General features: G+C 35.2%; 1 protein-coding gene across 1 annotated transcript in view; it reads right to left on the reverse strand.

The window, feature by feature from the left end:
• LOC144445419 (short transient receptor potential channel 5-like) overlaps positions 1-22354 on the reverse strand; it is an 85385-nt gene extending 63031 nt beyond the window's left edge. Inside the window, exon 1 of the mRNA XM_078134959.1 lies at positions 22168-22354. Coding sequence (XP_077991085.1) covers positions 22168-22354 — 187 coding nt within the window. The remainder of the gene's footprint in view (positions 1-22167) is intronic.
• Between the last annotated feature and the right edge of the window lie 1450 nt (positions 22355-23804).

Consider the following 23804-nt stretch of genomic DNA (forward strand, 5'->3'; position numbering starts at 1 on the left):
ATCAACTACCATCAATCTAAGAACAATTTTATTTCCTAAAGTTCAAAGACATCAACGCTAAACAATATGCCTAGTAGTACTTGTAGATTGATGAAAATGTCACATTCGTTTATAATGTTTTGTGTTTACGGAATAGTTAAAACAAAATGACAGTTTTACTATATGTGAAGTAATACTTTGATTTGTAGAGATTGCTGCTTTACACTCATATTGATATATACAGCAGTGAGACAAATAACACATAGCAAAAAATCCCATATATATATAAATCCCATAAAACAGAGAGTATAGGACGTTATAACATAACCTAACAATGTATGGGATGAAGAGAATGAAAGCCATGATGTGAGAGGCAGTGTTTAAAAAATTGATTAATGTTTAGCGTAGATTACAATTCGATGTAGTTCAATTAATTACAATGCGATTGAGGATTTCCCGTCACGTTTGCCGACATACAAGCGCAGGTGATGCATGCAAACGGTCGATTGAAAGCACACGTATATTTTTACTTTTGTAAGTACCTGGTTTAGTCGCAAATACAGATATTGTTCTCGATCTATTCTCAAATACACATTTAGTTCTCAATACATATTTAGTACTTGTTTTATTCTCAAGTACACATTTAGTTCTGAAATACACATTATTACGTTGTCTATTCACAAATATACATGTAGTACTTGTTTTATTCTCAAATATACATTTAGTTCTCAATTATACATTAGCACATGGTATATTCTCAAATACACATGTAGTACTTGGTGTATTCACAAATATACATTTAGTTCTCAAATACACATTAGTACATGGTGTATTTTCAAATATACATGTAGTACTTGGTCTATTCTCAAATATACGTTTAGTTCTCAAATACACATTAGTAAATGGTATATTCTCAAATACACATTAGTACGTGGTGTATTCTCAAATATACTCTCAAATACACATTAGTACATGGTGTATTCTCAGATATACATGTAGTACTTGGTCTATTTTCAAATACACAGGTAGTACTTGGTCTATTTTCAAATACACAGGTAGTACTTGGTCTATTCTCCAATACACAAGTAGTTTTTGTCTATTCCCCAATACACAAGTAGTTTTTGTCTATTCTCCAATACACAAGTAGTTTTTGTCTATTCTCCAATACACAAGTAGTTTTTCTCTTTTCTCCAATACACATGTAGTTTTTGTCTATTCCCCAATACAAAAGTAGTTTTTGTCTATTCCCCAATACACAAGTAGTTTTTGTCTATTCGCCAATACACGAGTAGTTTTTGTCTACCCAATACACATGTAGTTTTTGTCTATTCTCCAATACACAAGTGATTTTTGTCTATTCTCCAATACACAAGTAGTTTTTGTCTATTCCCCAATACATATGTAGTTTTTGTCTATTCTCCAATACACGAGTAGTTTTTGTATATTCCCCAATACACAAGTAGTTTTTGTCTATTCTCCAATACACAAGTAGTTTTTGTCTATTCTCCAATACACGAGTAGCTTTTGTCTATTCTCCAATACACAAGTAGTTTTTGTCTATTCTCCAATACACAAGTAGTTTTTGTCTATTCTCCAATACACAAGTAGTTTTTGTCTATTCCCCAATACACGAGTAGTTTTTTCTATTCTCCAATACACAAGTATTTTTTGTCTATTCTCCAATACACGAGTAGTTTCTCCAATACACAAGTGATTTTTGTCTATTGTCCAATACAAAAGTAGTTTTTGTCTATTCCCAATACATATGTAGTTTTTGTCTATTCTCCAATACACGAGTAGTTTTTGTCTATTCTCCAGTACACAAGTAGTTTTTGTCTATTTTCCGAAATAAATTATCTTTTACTTATTGTAATAATAATTTGTAAAAATGTGCTGTATCTCATTGTTAACATTGAATTACAGCCGGAGTTACTACACGTGTCATACAGATAAGTTAGGAACAATTTGAATCTTGGTTGAGGAAGTGATTGCCACAACGTCAAACATTATGTACACTCAATAGTAAATTAGATTTAAAGCTAACGGCCGTGGTAAGTTATTTATTACATTAGTAAAAGTGCGACATTCTGAAATTTAATCTTTCACTCATATTTCTTTCAAGGTCTTTAATCTCAGTAAATGGGAAGTGGTTCGGTGGTTTTCCGACTGTCTGTCTGTAGTCCGACTGACTGTGGATATGATAACAAATGAATGAAATAACATGCGGTATACACAAACGATTTGACATACAATGTAATTAGTACACACTCAATGTACTGATAGCAATATACAAGAATTGATGTAGACAACATATGAGAATCAATAAGTTATGATATTGTAATTTGATAAACTTATAGCATTCTACTACAAATTGCCAGTTTTGTTCACTCTGTGATACGGCTGGTGTTTATACAAATATTCACAGTTCCCGTGAAGTGGCTATGGTACATTCACGATCTGCTCACTAACATTGATGACTACTATACATGGTGTGTAAGTACCGTAACGAATTACGTTACTATAGAGACAGTATCTCATGATGGTGTCTTGTGTAAGCAATGTTATATAGTCACGTGGGACCAATTACCTGTGACCTGCCAACTCTCTGTATAAAGACAATTTAGGCCACTTAAATTTAGATAGAAAACGCTTCACATTATTGTATCGTTACCTTATTCAACTTATATGTTTGAGACAGAATCGGTACATTACGTCAAACTATCAAGAGATAATTAAGTGTATGAATATTGTGGGAAATAAAATAACCCCAAATTTCAAGTCTGCCTTACTTTTACTAATTAACTGTGTTCTTTTTTCTGTTTTGAAAAACGAGATTTCTGAATCAAACACGTTACGGTGTATTGGTAAACGAGATTTCAGAATCAAACACGTTACGGTGTATTGGTAAAAGAGATTTCAGAATCAAACACGTTACGGTGTATTGGTAAACGAGATTTCAGAATCAAACAGGTTACGGTGTATTGGTAAACGAGATTTCAGAATCAAACACGTTACGGTGTATTGGTAAACGAGATTTCAGAATCAAACACGTTACGGTGTATTGGTAAAAGAGATTTCAGAATCAAACACGTTACGGTGTATTGGTAAAAGAGATTTCAGAATCAAACACGTTACGGTGTATTGGTAAACGAGATTTCAGAATCAAACACGTTACGGTGTATTGGTAAACGAGATTTCAGAATCAAACACGTTACGGTGTATTGGTAAACGAGATTTCAGAATCAAACACATTACGGTGTATTGGTAAACGAGATTTCAGAATCAAACAGGTTACGGTGTTTGGTAAACGAGATTTCAGAATCAAACAGGTTACGGTGTTTGGTAAACGAGATTTCAGAATCAAACACATTACGGTGTATTGGTAAACGAGATTTCAGAATCAAACACGTTACGGTGTATTGGTAAACGAGATTTCAGAATCAAACAGGTTACGGTGTATTGGTAAACGAGATTTCAGAATCAAACAGGTTACGGTGTTTGGTAAACGAGATTTCAGAATCAAACAGGTTACGGTGTTTGGTAAACGAGATTTCAGAATCAAACACATTACGGTGTATTGGTAAACGAGATTTCAGAATCAAACACGTTACGGTGTATTGGTAAACGAGATTTCAGAATCAAACACGTTACGGTGTATTGGTAAACGAGATTTCAGAATCAAACACGTTACTGTAACGGTGTATTGGTAAACGAGATTTCAGAATCAAACACGTTACGGTGTATTGGTAAACGAGATTTCAGAATCAAACACGTTACTGTAACGGTGTATTGGTAAACGAGATTTCAGAATCAAACACGTTACGGTGTATTGGTTAACGAGATTTCAGAATCAAACACGTTACGGTGTATTGGTAAACGAGATTTCAGAATCAAACACGTTACGGTGTATTGGTAAACGAGATTTCAGAATCAAACACGTTACGGTGTATTGGTAAACGAGATTTCAGAATCAAACACGTTACGGTGTATTGGTAAACGAGATTTCAGAATCAAACACGTTACGGTGTATTGGTAAACGAGATTTCAGAATCAAACACGTTACGGTGTATTGGTAAACGAGATTTCAGAATCAAACACGTTACGGTGTATTGGTAAACGAGATTTCAGAATCAAACACGTTACGGTGTATTGGTAAACGAGATTTCAGAATCAAACACGTTACGGTGTATTGGTAAACTAGAGGTGTAGCTTAAATCATTAGATTTTTAATCGGTGAAACTTAAGAGAGAGATTAACCATAATCAGTATACATTCCATTGTTCTAACACAAACACTAGCTATAATCATACTTGTTTAGTACATGCAGTGTATCATTGAAATCATCTCGACGTCAGTTACATCGTGAGCTGCAGTCACCATGTACTACATGTCATCAACCCAAATTGAGAATAGGTTTAACAGGATAACTTTACAATCGAAACTATTTCGAAAGCAGTTGTTCAATTGATGTGCACTTTCTTTTCTATGCTGTCTGCTGCCGTGATGAATATCAGCTTTTGTCAGTTTATCTGCATAGCAAAATGGAATAAAAGATTACAAAGAAACTAAATAAGTGTGAGGAGAAATCTAAACTATACGCATACACGTTTCAGCCACTAATTATCCGTGCAGCCACTAATTATCCGTGCATCAAAAGATTTGTTAACGTTTGGTCGACATGATCAACTGTTCTCTTTTTCAAGTCCAAGATTTCATCGCGTTAATATGTTAAAGTTGTCTTTATAAAGTATGTATGCCTTTGATCGATACACATTGTCTACCATGCACTTATCAAATCTTACTAGCCCTATCTAATATCTTACTTATTGCTGTGTCTTTGTCTCTTAACTCTTAATCGATAATGTGCCAAATTGCTTTTACCATAAATGTGCATTGCTTCACAAATGTATATCAAATATGAACTATTTCCATTGAAGAGCCATTCGGTGACATCGATCCAAATTACCATATGCGTTTTTAATACTGGGATTTACCAAAGTGTTGGGTCTAATGACTTATTTCAATATACTGCACACAAAATACTATGTGTACACGTGAACCTCTAAACGCGATCTGATATCACGTAGAGAAAGGGTACGTGTACATGTTCGATAGGGTAAATTGTATTTGAAATATATTGAACTCATACATACCAAATGGGTATATTATTTCCCTTAAGCTTGACTGTTATTGTTATTGACGGCATTGCCCTATACTGTTCCTACATTCAATATATACATAGACAGTGTATTTTAATCCGTTGAAAGTGTCATCTAATAATTCTATTTCAATAGCTACTATTATGACTTTGAATAGTACAATTGTTTTAAGAATGACTCAAATCCATTTCAGTCAAAATGAGATCTATAAACGGGTAATAACGTTTATGTTAACACATTGTGAATAGTTGATGGAATTATTGATCTATATGTAGACAATGTCCACACTATTTGCCGTCGCTTCCTGGATTTTATCTTTGTAATAAAACTAATTTTTTTTAATGTTCTATTTCTGATACAAGGCTACTTTAGGTATGTAACTGTTCCTTTCAAGAGGAAGTGCATATATTTTCATTAAGAAAGTAATGCATATACAGGTAAATGACATTGGTATAGTATAACGAATATGAAATAAAAATCCCCCCCCCCCCAGGATGAAATACATGGAAGATTAAATACTAACCTAATATAACGAATATGAAATAAAAATTACCCCCCCCCCCCGATGAAATACATGGAAGATTCAATACTAACCTAGTATAACGAATATGAAATAAAAATTAATCCACTAAGGATGAAATACATGGAAGATTCAATACTTACCTAGTATAACGAATATGAAATAAAAATTAATCCACTAAGGATGAAATACATGGAAGATTCAATACTAACCTAGTATAACGAATATGAAATAAAAATTAATCCACTAAGGATGAAATACATGGAAGATTCAATACTAACCTGGCCTTTTATACTCCTCTGTAACATTTGAACCTAAAAGCATACATATCCCATCAAATGCTGATTCAGAAATGACTTTTTTTACTTAAAGCATATGATTATACTCTTCTTTATTTATAAAACAAGTATTATGATATACTTCAATAAATTGAGGCCAATTAACCATAAACTATTTAGTAAGAAAGAGGAAATAGCAGAAGCTGGGAAAATCTCAGGACAAATAAGAAGATAACCTAAGAGCTCGATGTTTACGTGTTTAGTGGTGGTCGATGTTTTCGTATTTAGTGGTGGTCGATGTTTTCGTGTTTAGTGATGGTCGATGTTTACGTGTTTAGTGGTGGTCGATGTTTACGTGTTTAGTGGTGGTCGATGTTTACGTGTTTAGTGGTGGTCGATGTTTTCGTATTTAGTGGTGGTCGATGTTTACGTGTTTAGTGGTGGTCGATGTTTACGTGTTTAGTGGTGGTCGATGTTTACGTGTTTAGTGGTGGTCGATGTTTACGTGTTTAGTGGTGGTCGATGTTTTCGTATTTAGTGGTGGTCGATGTTTACGTATTTAGTGGTGGTCGATGTTTACGTGTTTAGTGGTGGTCGATGTTTACGTGTTTAGTGGTGGTCGATGTTTACGTATTTACTGGTGGTCGATGTTTACGTGTTTAGTGGTGGTCGATGTTTACGTGTTTAGTGGTGGTCGATGTTTACGTGTTTAGTGGTAGTCGATGTTTACGTATTTAGTGGTGGTCGATGTTTACGTGTTTAGTGGTGGTCGATGTTTACGTATTTAGTGGTGGTCGATGTTTTCGTGTTTAGTGGTGGTCGATGTTTACGTGTTTAGTGGTGGTTGCGTTAACATATGCAGTGTCCCAAACTGTTTTCCTGATATAACCAATAACTTAATGTTTATATTTTCTTGAAATTTATTTCATGCATCATTTTATACCATCAGCAGTCTAATCAACATACTTTATATGTTTGACGAGAAATTATGGCGTTTGCAAATTGTGTTTACTTTAAATGTGTATATATAACCTTGCTATATACATTACTTTTGATGACAACAAATATTGCAAATACAAAACACAGACCAAAGATAACGTCAGTACATGGTAAATTTGCAACTTGACTTGTAAAAAGTTCACTGAAACATTAATGTAGCACACTAAGTATTTATCATTGTACAGTGATATTGTCTTTTAATAAATGTAACATTCAAATTGAAAAACAATTTTGCAATCCATTTACATTGAGAGCTATAACCCTAAAATAATCTCAAAAAGAGGTGTTTTAATAATCAACGTAATTCAAATTTGATTGTTGCCCCTGACTTCGTCTTATTTTGTCAATATATTTATGATATCAACAACCCATCTACTCAAGATAATGGTGTTGCGTACATATCATTCAGATATAGTTCCATTCAGTTATGCACAATGCCTCAATATTGGCGTTTGGATCAGGAGGGTATCGCCGCCATTCGATCATTAGGCACAGACGCAGATACAGAATCACAATAGAATCATTACTGAATGGAGTCATTAAGTTATAAGATATGACTACCTGATGAAAGGTCTCTGGTCGTTGATAAATATTTGTATGAATGTAATAATGAATGGTAAAATTGGGTAATGGCAACGACTGTGTATTTCATCAGCTTATTAACTGCAGGATTACTTAGGGACTGTAATAATGTAATGTAAGGTAAAATTGGGTAATGGCAACGACTGTGTATTTCATAAGCTTATTAACTGCAGGATTACTTAGGGACTGTAATAATGTAATGTAAGGTAAAATTGGGTAATGGCAACGACTGTGTATTTCATAAGCTTATTAACTGCAGGATTACTTAGGGACTGTATCGATCAAAGGCATACATACTTTACAAAGATAACTTTAACATATTAATGCGATGAAATCTTGGACTTGAAAAAGAGAACAGTTGATCATGTGGATGTAAAAAGGAAAGACCAAGCGACGATGATAGACGTGGTTGTATATGTGGTATACTATAAATGATAGACGTGGTTGTATATGTGGCATACTGTAAATGATAGACGTGGTTGTATATGTGGCATACTATAAATGATAGACGTGGTTGTATATGTGGCATACTATAAATGATAGACGTGGTTGTATATGTGGCATACTATAAATGATAGACGTGGTGGTATATGTGGCATACTATAAATGGTAGACGTGGTTGTATATGTGGTATACTATAAATGATAGACGTGGTTGTATATGTGGCATACTATAAATGATAGACGTGGTTGTATATGTGGCATACTATAAATGATATACATGGTTGTATATGTGGCATACTATAAATGATAGACGTGGTTGTATATGTGGCATACTATAAATGATAGACGAGGTTGTATATGTGGCATACTATAAATGATAGACGTGGTTGTATATGTGGCATACTATAAATGATAGACGTGGTTGTATATGTGGCATACTATAAATGATAGACGTGGTTGTATATGTGGCATACTATAAATGATAGACATGGTTGTATATGTGGCATACTATAAATGATAGACATGGTTGTATATGTGGTATACTATAAATGATAGACGTGGTTGTATATGTGGCATACTATAAATGGTAGACGTGGTTGTATATGTGGCATACTATAAATGATAGACGTGGTTGTATATGTCGTATACTATAAATGATAGACGTGGTTGTATATGTCGTATACTATAAATGATAGACGTGGTTGTATATGTGGCATACTATAAATGGTAGACGTGGTTGTATATGTCGCATACTATAAATGATAGACGTGGTTGTATATGTGGCATACTATAAATGATAGACGCGGTTGTATATGTCGTATACTATAAATGATAGACGTGGTTGTATATGTGGCATACTATAAATGATAGACGTGGTTGTATATGTCGTATACTATAAATGATAGACGTGGTTGTATATGTGGCATACTATAAATGATAGACGTGGTTGTATATGTATGTATGTATGTATGTATGTATGTATGTATGTGTGTGTATATATATATATAATTATATATATATATATATATATATATATATATATGTGTGTGTGTGTGTGTGTGTGTGTGTGTGTGTGTGTGTGTGTGTGTGGTATACTATAAATGATATATCTGTCAATTCTATGAACATTGTTTTTACAAACCAAGAAATGTCATAACTTATGTACAACATTATCAATGTGTTCATTCTGTATTGTAATTTAAAAGTAATATTAATTCAGCTACATAGATATGACAATTTTATCGTTTACTAGTGAGATCTATTGTCCATCCAACTGTGTAAACAGACGTGTGAACGTCTGACATCTTCATTGCTATGGGAACGCAAGGCCTTTACCATTAATTCATTTAAGCAAGACAGCTGTGTACAGATTCGGTGAAAGTAGCATGCCAACACACATCAGATAGGCAATCGAGAATTGAAAGAGTGTTATTGACTATACCATCCAATTCACAGAGTTCGTCACTGTAATTCAATGAAGTTGTCAACATTTTGTCTACATCTATTTTCCTCAAAGTTCAGCACTTGTTCTTCTTTTTTTCTTCTTTAATGTTTTTTTCTTTTCATTGAGTTAATTTTTATGTATGGGTGAATTACTGTGTACATCATGTGCCATGTCTACTGTTCGATACAGGTAGATTTTATGAAAATGCTAAAACTTCCCAGAGTGCTAAAATGTTAACACGTTACTTCAAAAACTGTTAAAAACAGACGCTGTTAGTAATATATTGTACGTGATGATGAATAACAAATGTATCTCTCTTCTATACATTTTTGTTACGTCATAGTTAAAGATATTGGTAGAAAGGAATTATATAGGTTTTCCAAACTGGTAAACGAACGCAGATATTCAAGAATCTCTTGTTTATCTTTTAATATTGACAGTCAAACATATTGAATACGGACATAGAGGTATTCTATTGGCTGTCAGTTTTGGTTAGCACATTGAATACGGACATACATGTATTCTATTGGTTGTCAGCGTTGGTTAGCACATTGAATACGGACATATGTGTATTCTATTGGCTGTCAGTGTTGGTTAGCACATTGAATACGGACATACATGTATTCTATTGGCTGTCAGTTTTGGTTAGCACATTGAATACGGACATACATGTATTCTATTGGTTGTCAGCGTTGGTTAGCACATTGAATACGGACATATGTGTATTCTATTGGCTGTCAGTGTTGGTTAGCACATTGAATACGGACATACATGTATTCTATTGGCTGTCAGCGTTGGTTAGCACATTGAATACGGACATACATGCATCCTATTGGCTGTCAGCGTTGGTTAGCACATTGAATATGGACATACGTGCATTCTATTGGCTGTCAGCATTGTTTAGCACATTGAATACGGACATACAGGTATAACATTGGTTGTCAGCATTATTTTTGCACATTGAATACGTACCTAGTTATTCTTGGTTTTGAGAACTGTTTAATATATTAAATACGGACATGAAGTTATTATTGACATCATACTGCAAGTACATTCCCTTAATTATTAATCCAAATTCATTGAATATTTTCGTTTGCGTTTGACGAATTGTTAACTTGTACAATCAATCTGAATAATCGATGTCTTGTAGTATATTAATCACAAAACAAAGAATATCCCATACATGTACTCGTCTTGTATACATCTCTACTGGCATACAATCCGGAGATAACAATCTTAAACGTTTACTGTTAATCTGTTCAAGAATGCTCAAACCAATACTCAGTTATAATGAAGAAACAGAATCAAATATGGCTGCCAGATTCTGTGATAATAATATCCCAGACTACAAGCCAGGGACCATGCACAGGCACAGTCTTTCAAATGGCAAAACGGGGGGGGGGGGCGCATTTTTGCTGTGAGCTAAAGGGGACGAAGGGGAGCTGAATGACGTCTAGTGCATGACGTTGAGTGTTTAGTGAAATGAAGGGTTGAATCTAGTGGGTGACGTTTGAGTATTTACTGATATGAAAAGTTGAATCTAGTGGGTGACATTGAGTGTTTAGTGATATGAAGGGTTGAATCTAGTGGGTGATGTTGAGTGTTTAGTGATAAGAAGGGTTGAATCTAGTGGGTGATGTTAAGTGTTTAGTGATATGAATGGTTGAATCTAGTGGGTGACGTTGAGTGTTTACTAATATGAATGGTTGAATCTAGTGGGTGACGTTGAGTGTTTAGTGAAATGAAGGGTTGAATCTAGTGGGTGACGTTGAGTGTTTAGTGATATGAAGGGTTGAATCTAGTGGGTGACGTTGAGTGTTTAGTGATATGAAGGGTTGAATCTAGTGGGTGACGTTGAGTGTTTAGTGAAATGAAGGGTTGAATCTAGTGGGTGATGTTGAGTGTTTAGTGATATGAAGGGTTGAATCTAGTGGGTGATGTTGAGTGTTTAGTGATATGAATGGTTGAATCTAGTGGGTGATGTTGAGTGTTTACTAATATGAATGGTTGAATCTAGTGGGTGACGTTGAGTGTTTAGTGAAATGAAGGGTTGAATCTAGTGGGTGATGTTGAGTGTTTAGTGAAATGAAGGGTTGAATCTAGTGGGTGATGTTGAGTGTTTACTAATATGAATGGTTGAATCTAGTGGGTGACGTTGAGTGTTTAGTGAAATGAAGGGTTGAATCTAGTGGGTGATGTTGAGTGTTTACTAATATGAATGGTTGAATCTAGTGGGTGACGTTGAGTGTTTAGTGAAATGAAGAGTTGAATCTAGTGGGTGACGTTGAGTGTTTACTAATATGAATGGTTGAATCTAGTGGGTGACGTTGGTTTACTGATAGGAAGGGTTGAACTCGAGATGGAATGATAATGGGTAATGCTAGAGGTTTGATGGTACGAAGGGGTGGTTGTAGGTGAAATTGGGTGTTTAATGATATGAAGAGATGACTCGAGATGGAATGATAATGGGTAAGGCTAGAGGTTTGATGGTAGGAAGGGGTGGTTGTAGGTGAAATTGGGTGTTTAATGATATGAAGAGATGACTCGAGATGGAATGATAATGGGTAAGGCTAGAGGTTTGATGGTACGAAGGGGTGGTTGTAGGTGAAATTGGGTGTTTAATGATATGAAGAGATGACTCGAGATGGAATGATAATGGGTAAGGCTAGAGGTTTGATGGTACGAAGGGGTGGTTGTAGGTGAAATTGGATGTTTAATGATATGAAGAGATGACTAGTCGACTCGAGATGGAATGATAATGGGTAAGGCTAGAGGTTTGATGGTACGAAGGGGTGGTTGTAGGTGAAATTGGATGTTTAATGATATGAAGAGATGACTCGAGATGGAATGATAATGGGTAAGGCTAGAGGTTTGATGGTACGAAGGGGTGGTTGTAGGTGAAATTGGATGTTTAATGATATGAAGAGATGACTCGAGATGGAATGATAATGGGTAAGGCTAGAGGTTTGATGGTACGAAGGGGTGGTTGTAGGTGAAATTGGATGTTTAATGATATGAAGGGTTGACTATGGATAAATTCGGTTGTTTAATGATATGAAGGGGTGAATGTAGTGTTTGTTAGAGGTTTAAAGATATGAAAGAACCGTTGTCGGCTAAGTTTGGAGTTTTATGATATGAACGATGACTAGATACTTGTGAAGGTATATCCTTTACTAAGAGTCAGTTATACTGTTTATATATGAATCAGATATAGTCTGTTAAGTTTAGAACAAGTCATTAACATAGGATTTGACACTACATAGAAAGCTTTATACCTAATGAGTGTCTTTGTGTGTGGGGGGGGGGGGGAGTAATAGGAAAGTTCTGTGAATGGGCAAATCAGCTTTATATCTCAGTACTGTACTGAGACCTCACCTTGATATGTGACACGAACGAAGTGTACTGAGACCTCACCTTGATATGTGACACGAACGAAGTGAACCTAAATGGCCATCATGAACTAATTTGCGTCAAGATTCTCGGATCGGAGTTTGCACTCATCATCCATTATTGTAACATGTGTAATATATGGAAAGTCAATACTTAGATTGACATACAATAAACTGTTGAGAATACAGTCCCAATTTTTAATTGGTGTTATCGCCTATTCTTCAAAACGTGTGTTACTATTGAGAAAGGAAATGAAATTCGAGTTTAATATGAAATGAAATAAGGAAAGGTGCAACAGACTGAAATGTCTTAGGTATCATGTTTGCATGGCAACACGTACTAATATTGTAAATAGTTTACCGCTATTCTAATTTACCAGTATTGATTGCATTTCTTGTATAATCCGGAAAAGTTGCATTTATTTATCTTCAATTCACACGTCGAGTATAGTCATTAAATACAAAGAAATGCATTCAAATTATTGTCAAAAATATACACGACTTCTAATAAACAATGGATGCCAAAGTCATAAAATGTAATAAATGTATAGTCAAGGTATGATGTGTCGTTTTCTGCACACATGTCGAAAATGTGTTGATCAATGTAAGAATCTACAATACGAAAAGTATTTATTTTAAAGTTTAGTTTTAGAGTGATTCTAAATTTGAAGGTCCATTATCTATTATACATCAAGTTGACAAGTATTTTTTAACTTATCATTTCTTGATGACTTTCTTTGAAGATTGGATAGGTTTAAATTCTTTTATGCAAAGTATGGAACACTTAACTGTCGAATGCAGACCACGTTAATATAGAGGTGAGAGTCAGAATATATCGATAATTTCCCTGGAGACCACAGTGAAATACTCTGCCAATGCCCCTGAGGCATACAGATTGAACATGTCTAAATCATGCTGAACGCTATTTACGACACTCAGTCGTGTTGTGTTTAGTGAAACAAGGAACTAAACTCCTTTGTGGATTTAGCGAATGACAAATAGAGTAGTATGATATGTCATATACAGTTTATGTGATGTTAACAACTAATTCACCGATAATGTCAGCTTGTCTCAATCTATGTGTTCATAAATATATCACCATTCAATGTCCGTAATGGTAAGACACCTATCTTACTGTTTAACCCTTTCAATACATAACATATGTTAGAAACACTGAAGCTTTATTTTGGGGTTGTTTTGTACTTTCTATAATTTTCTCAGCGAGATTTCGACAAGCATTCAAGGTAGGCGCCATTTCTAATTAAGAATGAAGTTTACCCTACAAAATGCAGAAAACAAGAATATTGATGCAATGAGTTGTCACGTTCGTTGTGTGATGTATTTTGACCGGGTGTGGTGTGATGTGGTATAATGCATTGTGGTATCAGTCTATAGTGCAGGTTAGACATGTGTAGTGTTGTATACCATGTCATGTGGCATTGTGTTGTTGCATGATGTTTTGTACTGTGGTTTGATGTAATGTAATGTGATATGATGTGATATGGTGTAAAGAGATGCGGTGTGGTGTGGTTTATGAGATGTGGTGTGATATGATGGGATATGTTGTGGTGTGATGTGATGTGATGTGATGTGATGTGATGTGATGTGATGTAGTGTAATGTGATGCGATGTGATGTGATGTGATGTGATATGCTGTGATGTGATGTGATGTGATGTGACGTGATATGTTGTGTGTTGTGGTGTGGTGTGATGTGGTCTGATGTGATATTTTGTGATGTGATGTGGTGTGGTGTGGTGTGATATGTTGTGGTGTCATGCGATGCGATGTGATGCGATGCGATGCGCTGCGATGTGATGTGATGTGATGTGATGTGGTGTGATGTGATGTGGTGTGGTGTGATATGATGTGATGTGATGCGATGCGATGCCATGTGGATCGAAGGAGAACCAAGAATAATCAGTCATGTGCTGTTAACAGGAGGTTGTCGTCAGTAGTGCGATATATGGTGCCATCAGATATATACTGGGATTGTCTGACCTCTTGCTATTTCTGTACATTACGATGTGCTTCGTTGCATGCATCCTATACTGTGACTTTCCTCGCACATTATTCTTTATTCATAAGCATTGAAAGAATATTACGACTAGCTAGTCTGTCAATTTCTAATGGGAATTGTGAAAGCTTTTGTCAATGAAGAGTAGTCAAGCAAACTGCATATGTCAATGGACAGTGTCGAATATTAATGATATTGATGATGAGAGATGCTAGAACGAAATGAGAATAGAGAGAGAAAATAAGGTTTGACTTCTGTTTGACTTCTTGATTTCTGACCTCGAATTTATTTTGGTATAGTCTAACCAATTAAAAGCAGAGAACCTGTACAGCATAAACTGATAATCCATTGCTAAAACTAATCCTTTGCTAGGACTAGTCTGTTGCTAGGACTAATCCACTGTTAGGATAATGACTTTGAAGGAAAAAATCCTAAATCACTTTCGTTCTCTATAATGGTGACATTGTGTACGGCAGTCAGGCATTTATGAGTGAAGCAAACAACCATTTTAGGCCAATACTTTCAAAATGATATAATTATATAAATAATGTCATGTTTTGATGTTTGTAATACTAGAACATTGGTAGGTGATATAAATTCATACAGTATATTAAATATTTCTTTTTAATCATGAATAAATTAGATTCACGATTTTTGAAATTATCTCTATCATCAAAGCAAATAAACAAATCGAAGTGATGCTACACTGAGGGTGTTTGTTCACATTTTCCGAAATTCAGGGTTTAGTTGAGCAGTGGAACGTACATGTATAATCCAATTCGGGCAATTCAGGACATGACATAGGTCTAGTGTGACACAGTAAATCTAAATTGATTTTGTGACAGAAATTACAAAGATTACAACCATACTACTTTAGAAGGGCTTGTCAAAAATCTCAAATGTTATCACCCACACCAGCTAGAGATCGGAAATCGGCATTCTTTTCAGTAAATTTTGAAACACTGTATAACCGATCAATATTGTACCTGTCAACTGCTGACAAAATGCTTTATGGAATACCGTACAAATTATTAATTTGGACTGTATTACATGAAATCGCAGAGAGACAAGCAATAACTATTACTGTGTGTTATGAAAGTCTCCGCTGGTTAGCAAACAGCGACGCCTTCAGAACAGTAAGGCACATTGCACATAGGTTAACAGCAAGGCACATTGCACATAGGTTAACAGCAAGGCACATTGCACATAGGTTAACAGCAAGGCACATTGCACATATGTTAACAGCAAGGCACATTGCACATAGGTTAACAGCAAGGCACATTGCACATAGGTAAACAGCAAGGCACATTGCACATAGGTTAACAGCAAGGCACATTGCACATAGGTTAACAGCAAGGCACATTGCACATAGGTTAACAGCAAGGCACATTGCACATAGGTTAACAGCAAGGCACATTGCACATATGGTTTTCAGGGAATGTCATCGACAGATGTATTAATCATTACAGAATAATGCAGTTGGCCCTAGTCAAAAATATGTGAGGTCACAGTCAGTCAGTCAGTCAGTCAGTTATACGGGCCTTAGTTGTGGGTCTCAAACTTCAACTTTTATTACGTCTCCTAAACAACAACCGAAAGTGACATTCTTCTAAAGTCCTAATATTTTGTTATCATTATATAATATTAAACCCCTTGTAATAATAATAATAATAATAATAATAATAACAACAACAACAATACTACTACTACTACTAATAATAATAATAACAACAACAACAACAACAATAATCATAATTTATTCAAATACAATAGGCAATTGGCCTTAATGTAGTACATTACTGTAAATAAAATCCCTCAGTAGGATGCAATGTGCACTATTTGGAAAGTAATTGTACGGGGACAAAAAAGTCACAAATCACATGTTATCAGAATTCTGCAGTAGAAGTAAATACTTATTTTAAGTGAGCATACCATAAACATACCCAGGAATATATTTGAATGTTAGATTAGTTAGAAAGGAACATACAAGATAGAAATGAAACTCATGTTCAATGTTAGTATTTTCACAAGGTGCACAATTTCCTTCCTGGCCATGGCGGCTGTTTCGTAATCGTCTATCTGTTTCAATGCGTAAAGTGTGTCAAGAAATCGTCAGCTGACATAGCGCTTCTCTGAGGTAACCTTTATATATTACTATAAGATGGCGTTTCCGACAAACCTCAAGTTTGAATTTCCTATGATTAAAGAAACAATGATCTCTGACAACTGTGAATATCTATATCCTGGCAGCGTTGTTTCAATAAATTTGGTAAAATAAACTGTGTTTACAACCCCTTGGTTCAACGCCACTTCACAAAACTCGTTAAAAAACTGAAGCATTTTATATACAATTTTGACTAACTGAGTTTTATCAACCTATTTCTGTAAAATCTGACACCTATTCCACCTGCATTGATAAAAACGTGTTGCATATGTACTTTTAAGGTATAGATTTTCGTTTTCATTTGATTGATCAACATTTATCTCAATATAATTGAAGTTTTGTCATTTCTTGTTTTGACATCCTATTTTGTGCCTTAGGGAGCCTTCGGTATTTACAGAGGAAATCACACATGGTCTGTTAAGAAAAACATGACCCTCCATCCATTCTCCATTTGTAAAAAGTGACCCCCCCCCCTTTGTCCCATTTTGTAAAACATGACCCCCCATGACAATTGCATATACTGAACGTTAATCAATATTCCCATTATATGCATACATACAAATTAAATGATTTTGACTTTGTATTAGAAAGCAATATTTGTACATATAAAGTGACAAACAGTAAAAAAAATTACTAGTGACATTTCTCTTATAATGATACACAATCTAGTTAGTATATAATACATGCTTTCCATGTTGTGCATACTCTGTCTGATCTGGTCACTTGTAAAAGTTCCCCGATATCATTGTCATCATCATCACCTTCACCTTCAGTATTGCCATTACCAGTGTCACTCTAATCAGACTCACTGGTACTACTTGAGTCAGTACATGTATCACTGTCCGTGTTCTCTATGACATTCAAAACTAAATCATCATCATCATCATTGTCGTCATCATCATCATCATCATCATCATCATCATCATCGTCGTCGTCGTCATCATCATCACTGCTACCACCACCGTCATTTTATAACAACAACAACACTCACAGACAGTGTGAGTGATAAAGTGAGATGGTACACTCAACAAAATGCATCATTTTATTAAACAATTCTCTTACAATATATGTATTTTTTCTTCCGTAAGGAAGAGATGTATTAATGGGTGAAAGTCTCTGTGTGTGTATATGTGTGTGTGTGTGTGTGTGTGTGTGTGTGTGTGTCTATCTGTGTCATCGTTTTCTCCAAAACGGCTTGCTCAATTCAAACGAAAAATTTGGCACAACTCTTCCGTTGAGTAATGGCAAGAACTAATTAAGTTTTGGTAAAAATCCCATGAATATCAATGAGCAATTTGCTTTAATTAATCGATCGATTGTCTCGTCACACATGTGCTTTGTTTCAAAAGTGCGCCACCAACATCGATGTAAGGTAAACCAGGAAGCTACGGAATAGATACATGCTTACGTTCTACACTGAGAAGTGTTTGTATTGATTTTTTCATTGAATCTGAAGATTATTACATCAAAGCAAGGAGGTGAGCACTGAAAATACACATCACCTGTAAGCTTTATGGCAAAAATACACAGTCACAATCGTCTGCTCACTTCACACCTTTCATGCAATGTATTTGGAGAAGATGATGCATCTGTCAATCGTGATCAAAACAGGAATGTATACACTTTACCCAGGGACAAAGTAGGGCAATAATACCTTATCACTTCACTGTATTAAAGTTGTTCAACTGTTATGATCCGTACCATGAAGTGAATAAACTTTCTGATGTGTAAGAGCAATGTTATGCAGGTTTCAATTTCATTTATTATTTGCCGTGGAAATGGGTGTACATATCCTGGGTATGTAGGGGATCACAAAATCCGAGTGCAGTCGAGGATGGCAAGCTTTCCTGGTATTTGAACAACGTTTTTGACAACTAACTTTCACTGAGATTTGAAAAAATCACAGATGTAGAGCTACATTTCTTGCATGAATCATGAAATTGGAAGACTACCCTTATGGAAGGCATTCAGTTTAAATCTGGTTATTTTTGTATTTTGGCATGTAAAGTACTCGTAAAAATAAATGTTTGAGTGCTCATCTCACTTGTAAAATGTGACCCTCCCCCAAATATTGTAATGCAAAATATGACCCTCCCCCAAGAATAGGTTTGTAAAATGTGACCCCCCCCCCCGATTCCTCCGGCCCTCCCCCTTGTAAATACTGAAGGCTCCCTTATATTTAAGGCGTAGAAGTTCACAGTCATATTTGTTTAGGAAACTGACTTAAGCAATACCCATACACAGTTTGAATACGAATAGTGCACCGTACGTTATCAATCTTTTTGACGTTTGCGGCCGTATGAGAGTACATGCCCAGCACTAAATAGGGGTACCGGGTAGGTCAGGCATTATGATCAGCTTAATTTTTTCTCGAATTACCTTAAATCTCACATCAAATGACTTTTATGTATATGCAGTATATAGCAATAATGGTAATTCTGAATGACATTTCTGTCATTTCACAGTCTACATCGTGCTTTTGTAAATAATCAAACGGAATTCATATAATCACCATGGCGACTCGTACTTGGATTGAAATTATAATGTTACCTATCCTCGAATTATCACGTGATCTATATCGTCTTTGTAGCTATCTATTCATACGATGGAACAGTGTAAATGGGATTTTTATTTCTATTGGTAACACCATGCACTCAGTCAACAAAATGTTGAGTTAGCGCACAAGCCAAGTTGAGGATTCATTTTACTCCACTTGTCACACATTCTTTCTCCTCTTCAGCTCTCCAAGGCAGGTGGAAAGAGATTGAAAGGTCACAAGACAGTCCGCATAATACATGCAATGAATATGTGAAATGACAGGAAACCTAGCAGAGCAGCGATCTTGATAGATTGGAATCCAATGTATTCATATAATGTAATGTATTCATGTAAGAATTCACATATTCAGTAAACGTACTCATACACACACTGAGTTAATGGTTCTCTGACTATTTCCAGAAATAAAGAGTTTGGAAAATACGTTAATGTACTCGTCTAAACAGCTTTAATATCTAATTCTCTAAAGGTTTCTCCAGATTATGAGTTTTTGTTAAGGTACATATATATTTGTGTGTGTGTGTGTGTGTGTGTGTGTGTGTGTGTGTGTGTGTGTTTGAGTGTAATAATATTGCCCGAGCGCATGTGTGTTATTAATTGTATTACATCATGCTCTTCTTCATTCATTCATTCATTTATTCAATCATTATCTTAAGAACACATACTTCAAATTCCACCACATGTGGTACATACATCAACCATAACAAACCACACATGTCCTATAAAGCTAGCTGGCATATTTTTTAAAAATATTAATGAGTAATTTGCAGTGTGTATTCTTTAGAAATGTCTTAATTACTGAAAATCATTAATCATGCAAATATTTGATACATACATAAACCATAATAAGCACACATGTCCTATAAAGTCTTGGTTTTAATGAGTAATTGGCATAATTAATGATATTTGGTAAATAAATCTTATGAATGCAAATTTCAAATTTCATTTATCTTGGTACATATACCAAGCATAACAAACCACACGTGTTTGATGTAGTTTTTTATGTAACTTTTCATAGTGTTCAATTTGCATAAATAGTAATTTGTGATAATTAGATAATTTGTGACAATTGGAGTGCAAGCTTTAAATTTCAAATAATTTAGTGTATACATTGATGGTAAAGTAGTGCATGTCACGATGTGTCTTTTAAAGCTTGTTGGTGTAGCTAATAATCTTAATGGTTAATTTACACAATTAAATTTTTTTCGATAATTAGGCCATATCAATGTTTGTTTCAATGTTTGTTATTAGCATAAACTAGACCACTGGCATTTTTGTTACATTTACACCTCATAAACTTTACAGTTCAAAGGTTATCGATTAACAAAAATTAATTTAACTAATATGAGACACTGTACGAAACACTTAACTATACATGACACTGTTATTCTGTCTTTTCTTACCACTTTTAAAAGTAAATTTGGCGAGTCCGATAATTTCATATCTGTTTCTTGTTTGCATAAGTTTAATCAAAGTGTAATATGGTCTGTTTTCTAGGAGGTGGGGGTGAAATGTATTTGATACGAACACTGTCTGAGAAGGGGCATGTCAAAATAAAATACAATTCATAATCTACATCGTTCCTGGTACAAAACTTACATATCCTCTCATTTCTTTCTATATTTAACTGTCCAGTTGACTATCACATGAACATCTAATACGTGCCATAGCTGAAATCAAGTATTTGTCTGGTAAATCAGTAAATATATTTCTCTGGTTCTAAAAGTTTATATAGTGGTAAAGTGTTTTGTCCTCTCGTATATTTGTATGTCATTCCTGATATGCTACTTCACTGAAGTCCCTAGACATAAATAATGACCAAAATGCATAATGAAAATCATATAACTCGAATACGTAAACAAATGTCCGCAGTGAAAAATTAGGCGGGGTCGGGTAACCGGAACCAAACAATTTTGTTTAGGCCTTAGGATCGATCGGGTTATTAGAAATAAACAACTGCTTTTGTTTGGCCTAATTAACACAACAATCAATGAAACTGAGCCACTACGGTTGTAGATTGTGGAAAGTACCGAGGCCAAAATTTGTGACAATGACTCGACCTAATAAAGTGTACGTTGTTTCAGAACTCAATGCATTGGACGACTACATTACTCAACGTTTGGCAGATAACAGTTACGAATTTGTTGGGTTTTACAGATACCTTACGCCTTGCAAGGCGGTAGGTATAATTTCACAGATAACTCTTACATTTTGCACGCCGGTGGGTTTCGCAGATAACCATTACGCCTTGCACGGCGTTGTTTTGTTATTTATTAATCATCAAACCTTCCAAAACCTTTCAAAAGTTATCAACTATAATGAGTTGTGATATGTTCCATCCACCTCCACAGACTACCTGTAAACTTGTAGGTAGTGTTGTCTATGTATTCTTTCCAACATATATCAAGGTTACAACTGTACAGTGAGAAAGGTTGTAGGCGTATTGTAAAAAATCAGCTAATGTATAAATCAGATTATCGCCTTTTCATAACAGATTCTTATCCAAGTAAAGTTTGTATTAGAGATGTTGTGGCTACACCAATTAAATCGATTTATTACAAAGTATTCCACATCAGTGTCATCTACCAACGACCCATTGTTACTGTAAGGAGTCAATAAAAATGTTACTGTGTACGTACCTATGTTTCCATTTTGTACTGCAATCACCACAGCAGTTCGACCGTTGGCATCAACACAATTGACATCGAAGTAATCAGCATGTTCAAGGGCTACTAACACCACTTTCTTTTCACCTTTCTCAACCGCCGATAGGAAAATATTCTCAAGCTCTGGATGGCGAAACTCGTAAAACGACGTTTCCATCATATTTCCTATCTAAACGTACTCGGATAGGTTGTAGCATACACTGGATATCTACTAGCGTACTTGGATAGGCTGTGTTGATATCTAACAACTGTACAGACTAAATGCCAATAAATCTTCGAAAAAAATATATACACTGAGTTCACCTGCCGCGATCACGTGACTGACGGGCCGGACCACAATGATATAGGGTAGACACAAGTAGAAGACGGTGAAGGTTGATGTTCTTTTCATGGAATATGTTGGTTGAAACAAATTGTTGTCATTTCATCGAGTTCATGATTTACTAATTAATTAATTAATTAATTATTGGAATGGTGCGTTACGTTGTCACTAACATGTCGTCTAACAAAATAGCTATAGCGATTGTGAGTATTTTGAATCCCTTTGAAAGAACTACATATTGTGTATTTAGGAAAACGTGCTCAGTGTATATACTGACCATTCCTTTTCAGTATGCTAATTGAAATTCATCAATGAAGAACAGAAGTAAGAAAAACTGGCCGGTTTGTCATTTTCATTTCAATCAGTTAATATAATAATACAAAATAAACAACAGTCATCCACATATCCGTTTCGTTTTTCAAACGGTAAACGGAAAACGAAGTAATCTTACGCCCTCTATTTTCGGAGCGAACTATTCGTATATTTTGAGGAGTTTAATTTGGTGGAGACGTTACATGTATCACAAATAGACTGCTAACATTGGAATGGAGAGGTAAGGACCATTCATACAATATGACAGGGTAGCCGGCAATACAAACACAGTGCACGGAGAGATTTCGTTAGCCACTGGAAAATAGAATAAGGGACCGGCCAGTTTCTTCGGCCGGGGGAGGGGATCACCCTGTTTTTGAAATAGGCAGTGTGTGTGTGTGGGGGGGGGGGGTCATATCATTTTGAAAATTGTGGATGGGGGGGGGGGTGGTCATTGTGTTTTGGATTGTGATGGAAGAAGAAAATCCTTTTCTACAATGGCATATAACCTTGTCTGAACTGACTGGTACATGTATAATTTATTATTGTCCCTGTTTCTTACATGAAGTTGAAGTTGAATTATCTAAATCGTTCTACTTTTCAGTATGAAGAGTAGATGTACTTTCTATTTTGGACACTACATGTTATCGACACTACAAATCACCACATCTCATCAGATTCAAGTTTCTATTAAGTATTATACACTAGGTATGACCACCTAAAGTTCTCTAACATACCGGTGACTTTACTATACAAGCAATATTAATGCCACTGTACCAATATTACAGGCCCATTTTTATGCGACATGGGAAACTCATTAAAAACCTACATTAACTTTACCTTCGAACACTTTCTAAGCTTTGAAATATTACCTCAAAGGCTAAGAATAGCGTAAAAATTGTTTTAATAGAACCAAAAATCCTCCGGATTTGCTAGGGGGAGACCCCTAGGACTCCCTCACCTCCAGAGGTCACTC

Source organism: Glandiceps talaboti, chromosome 14, assembly GCF_964340395.1.
Source record: "Glandiceps talaboti chromosome 14, keGlaTala1.1, whole genome shotgun sequence".
NCBI classification, from domain to species: Eukaryota; Metazoa; Hemichordata; class Enteropneusta; family Spengelidae; genus Glandiceps; species Glandiceps talaboti.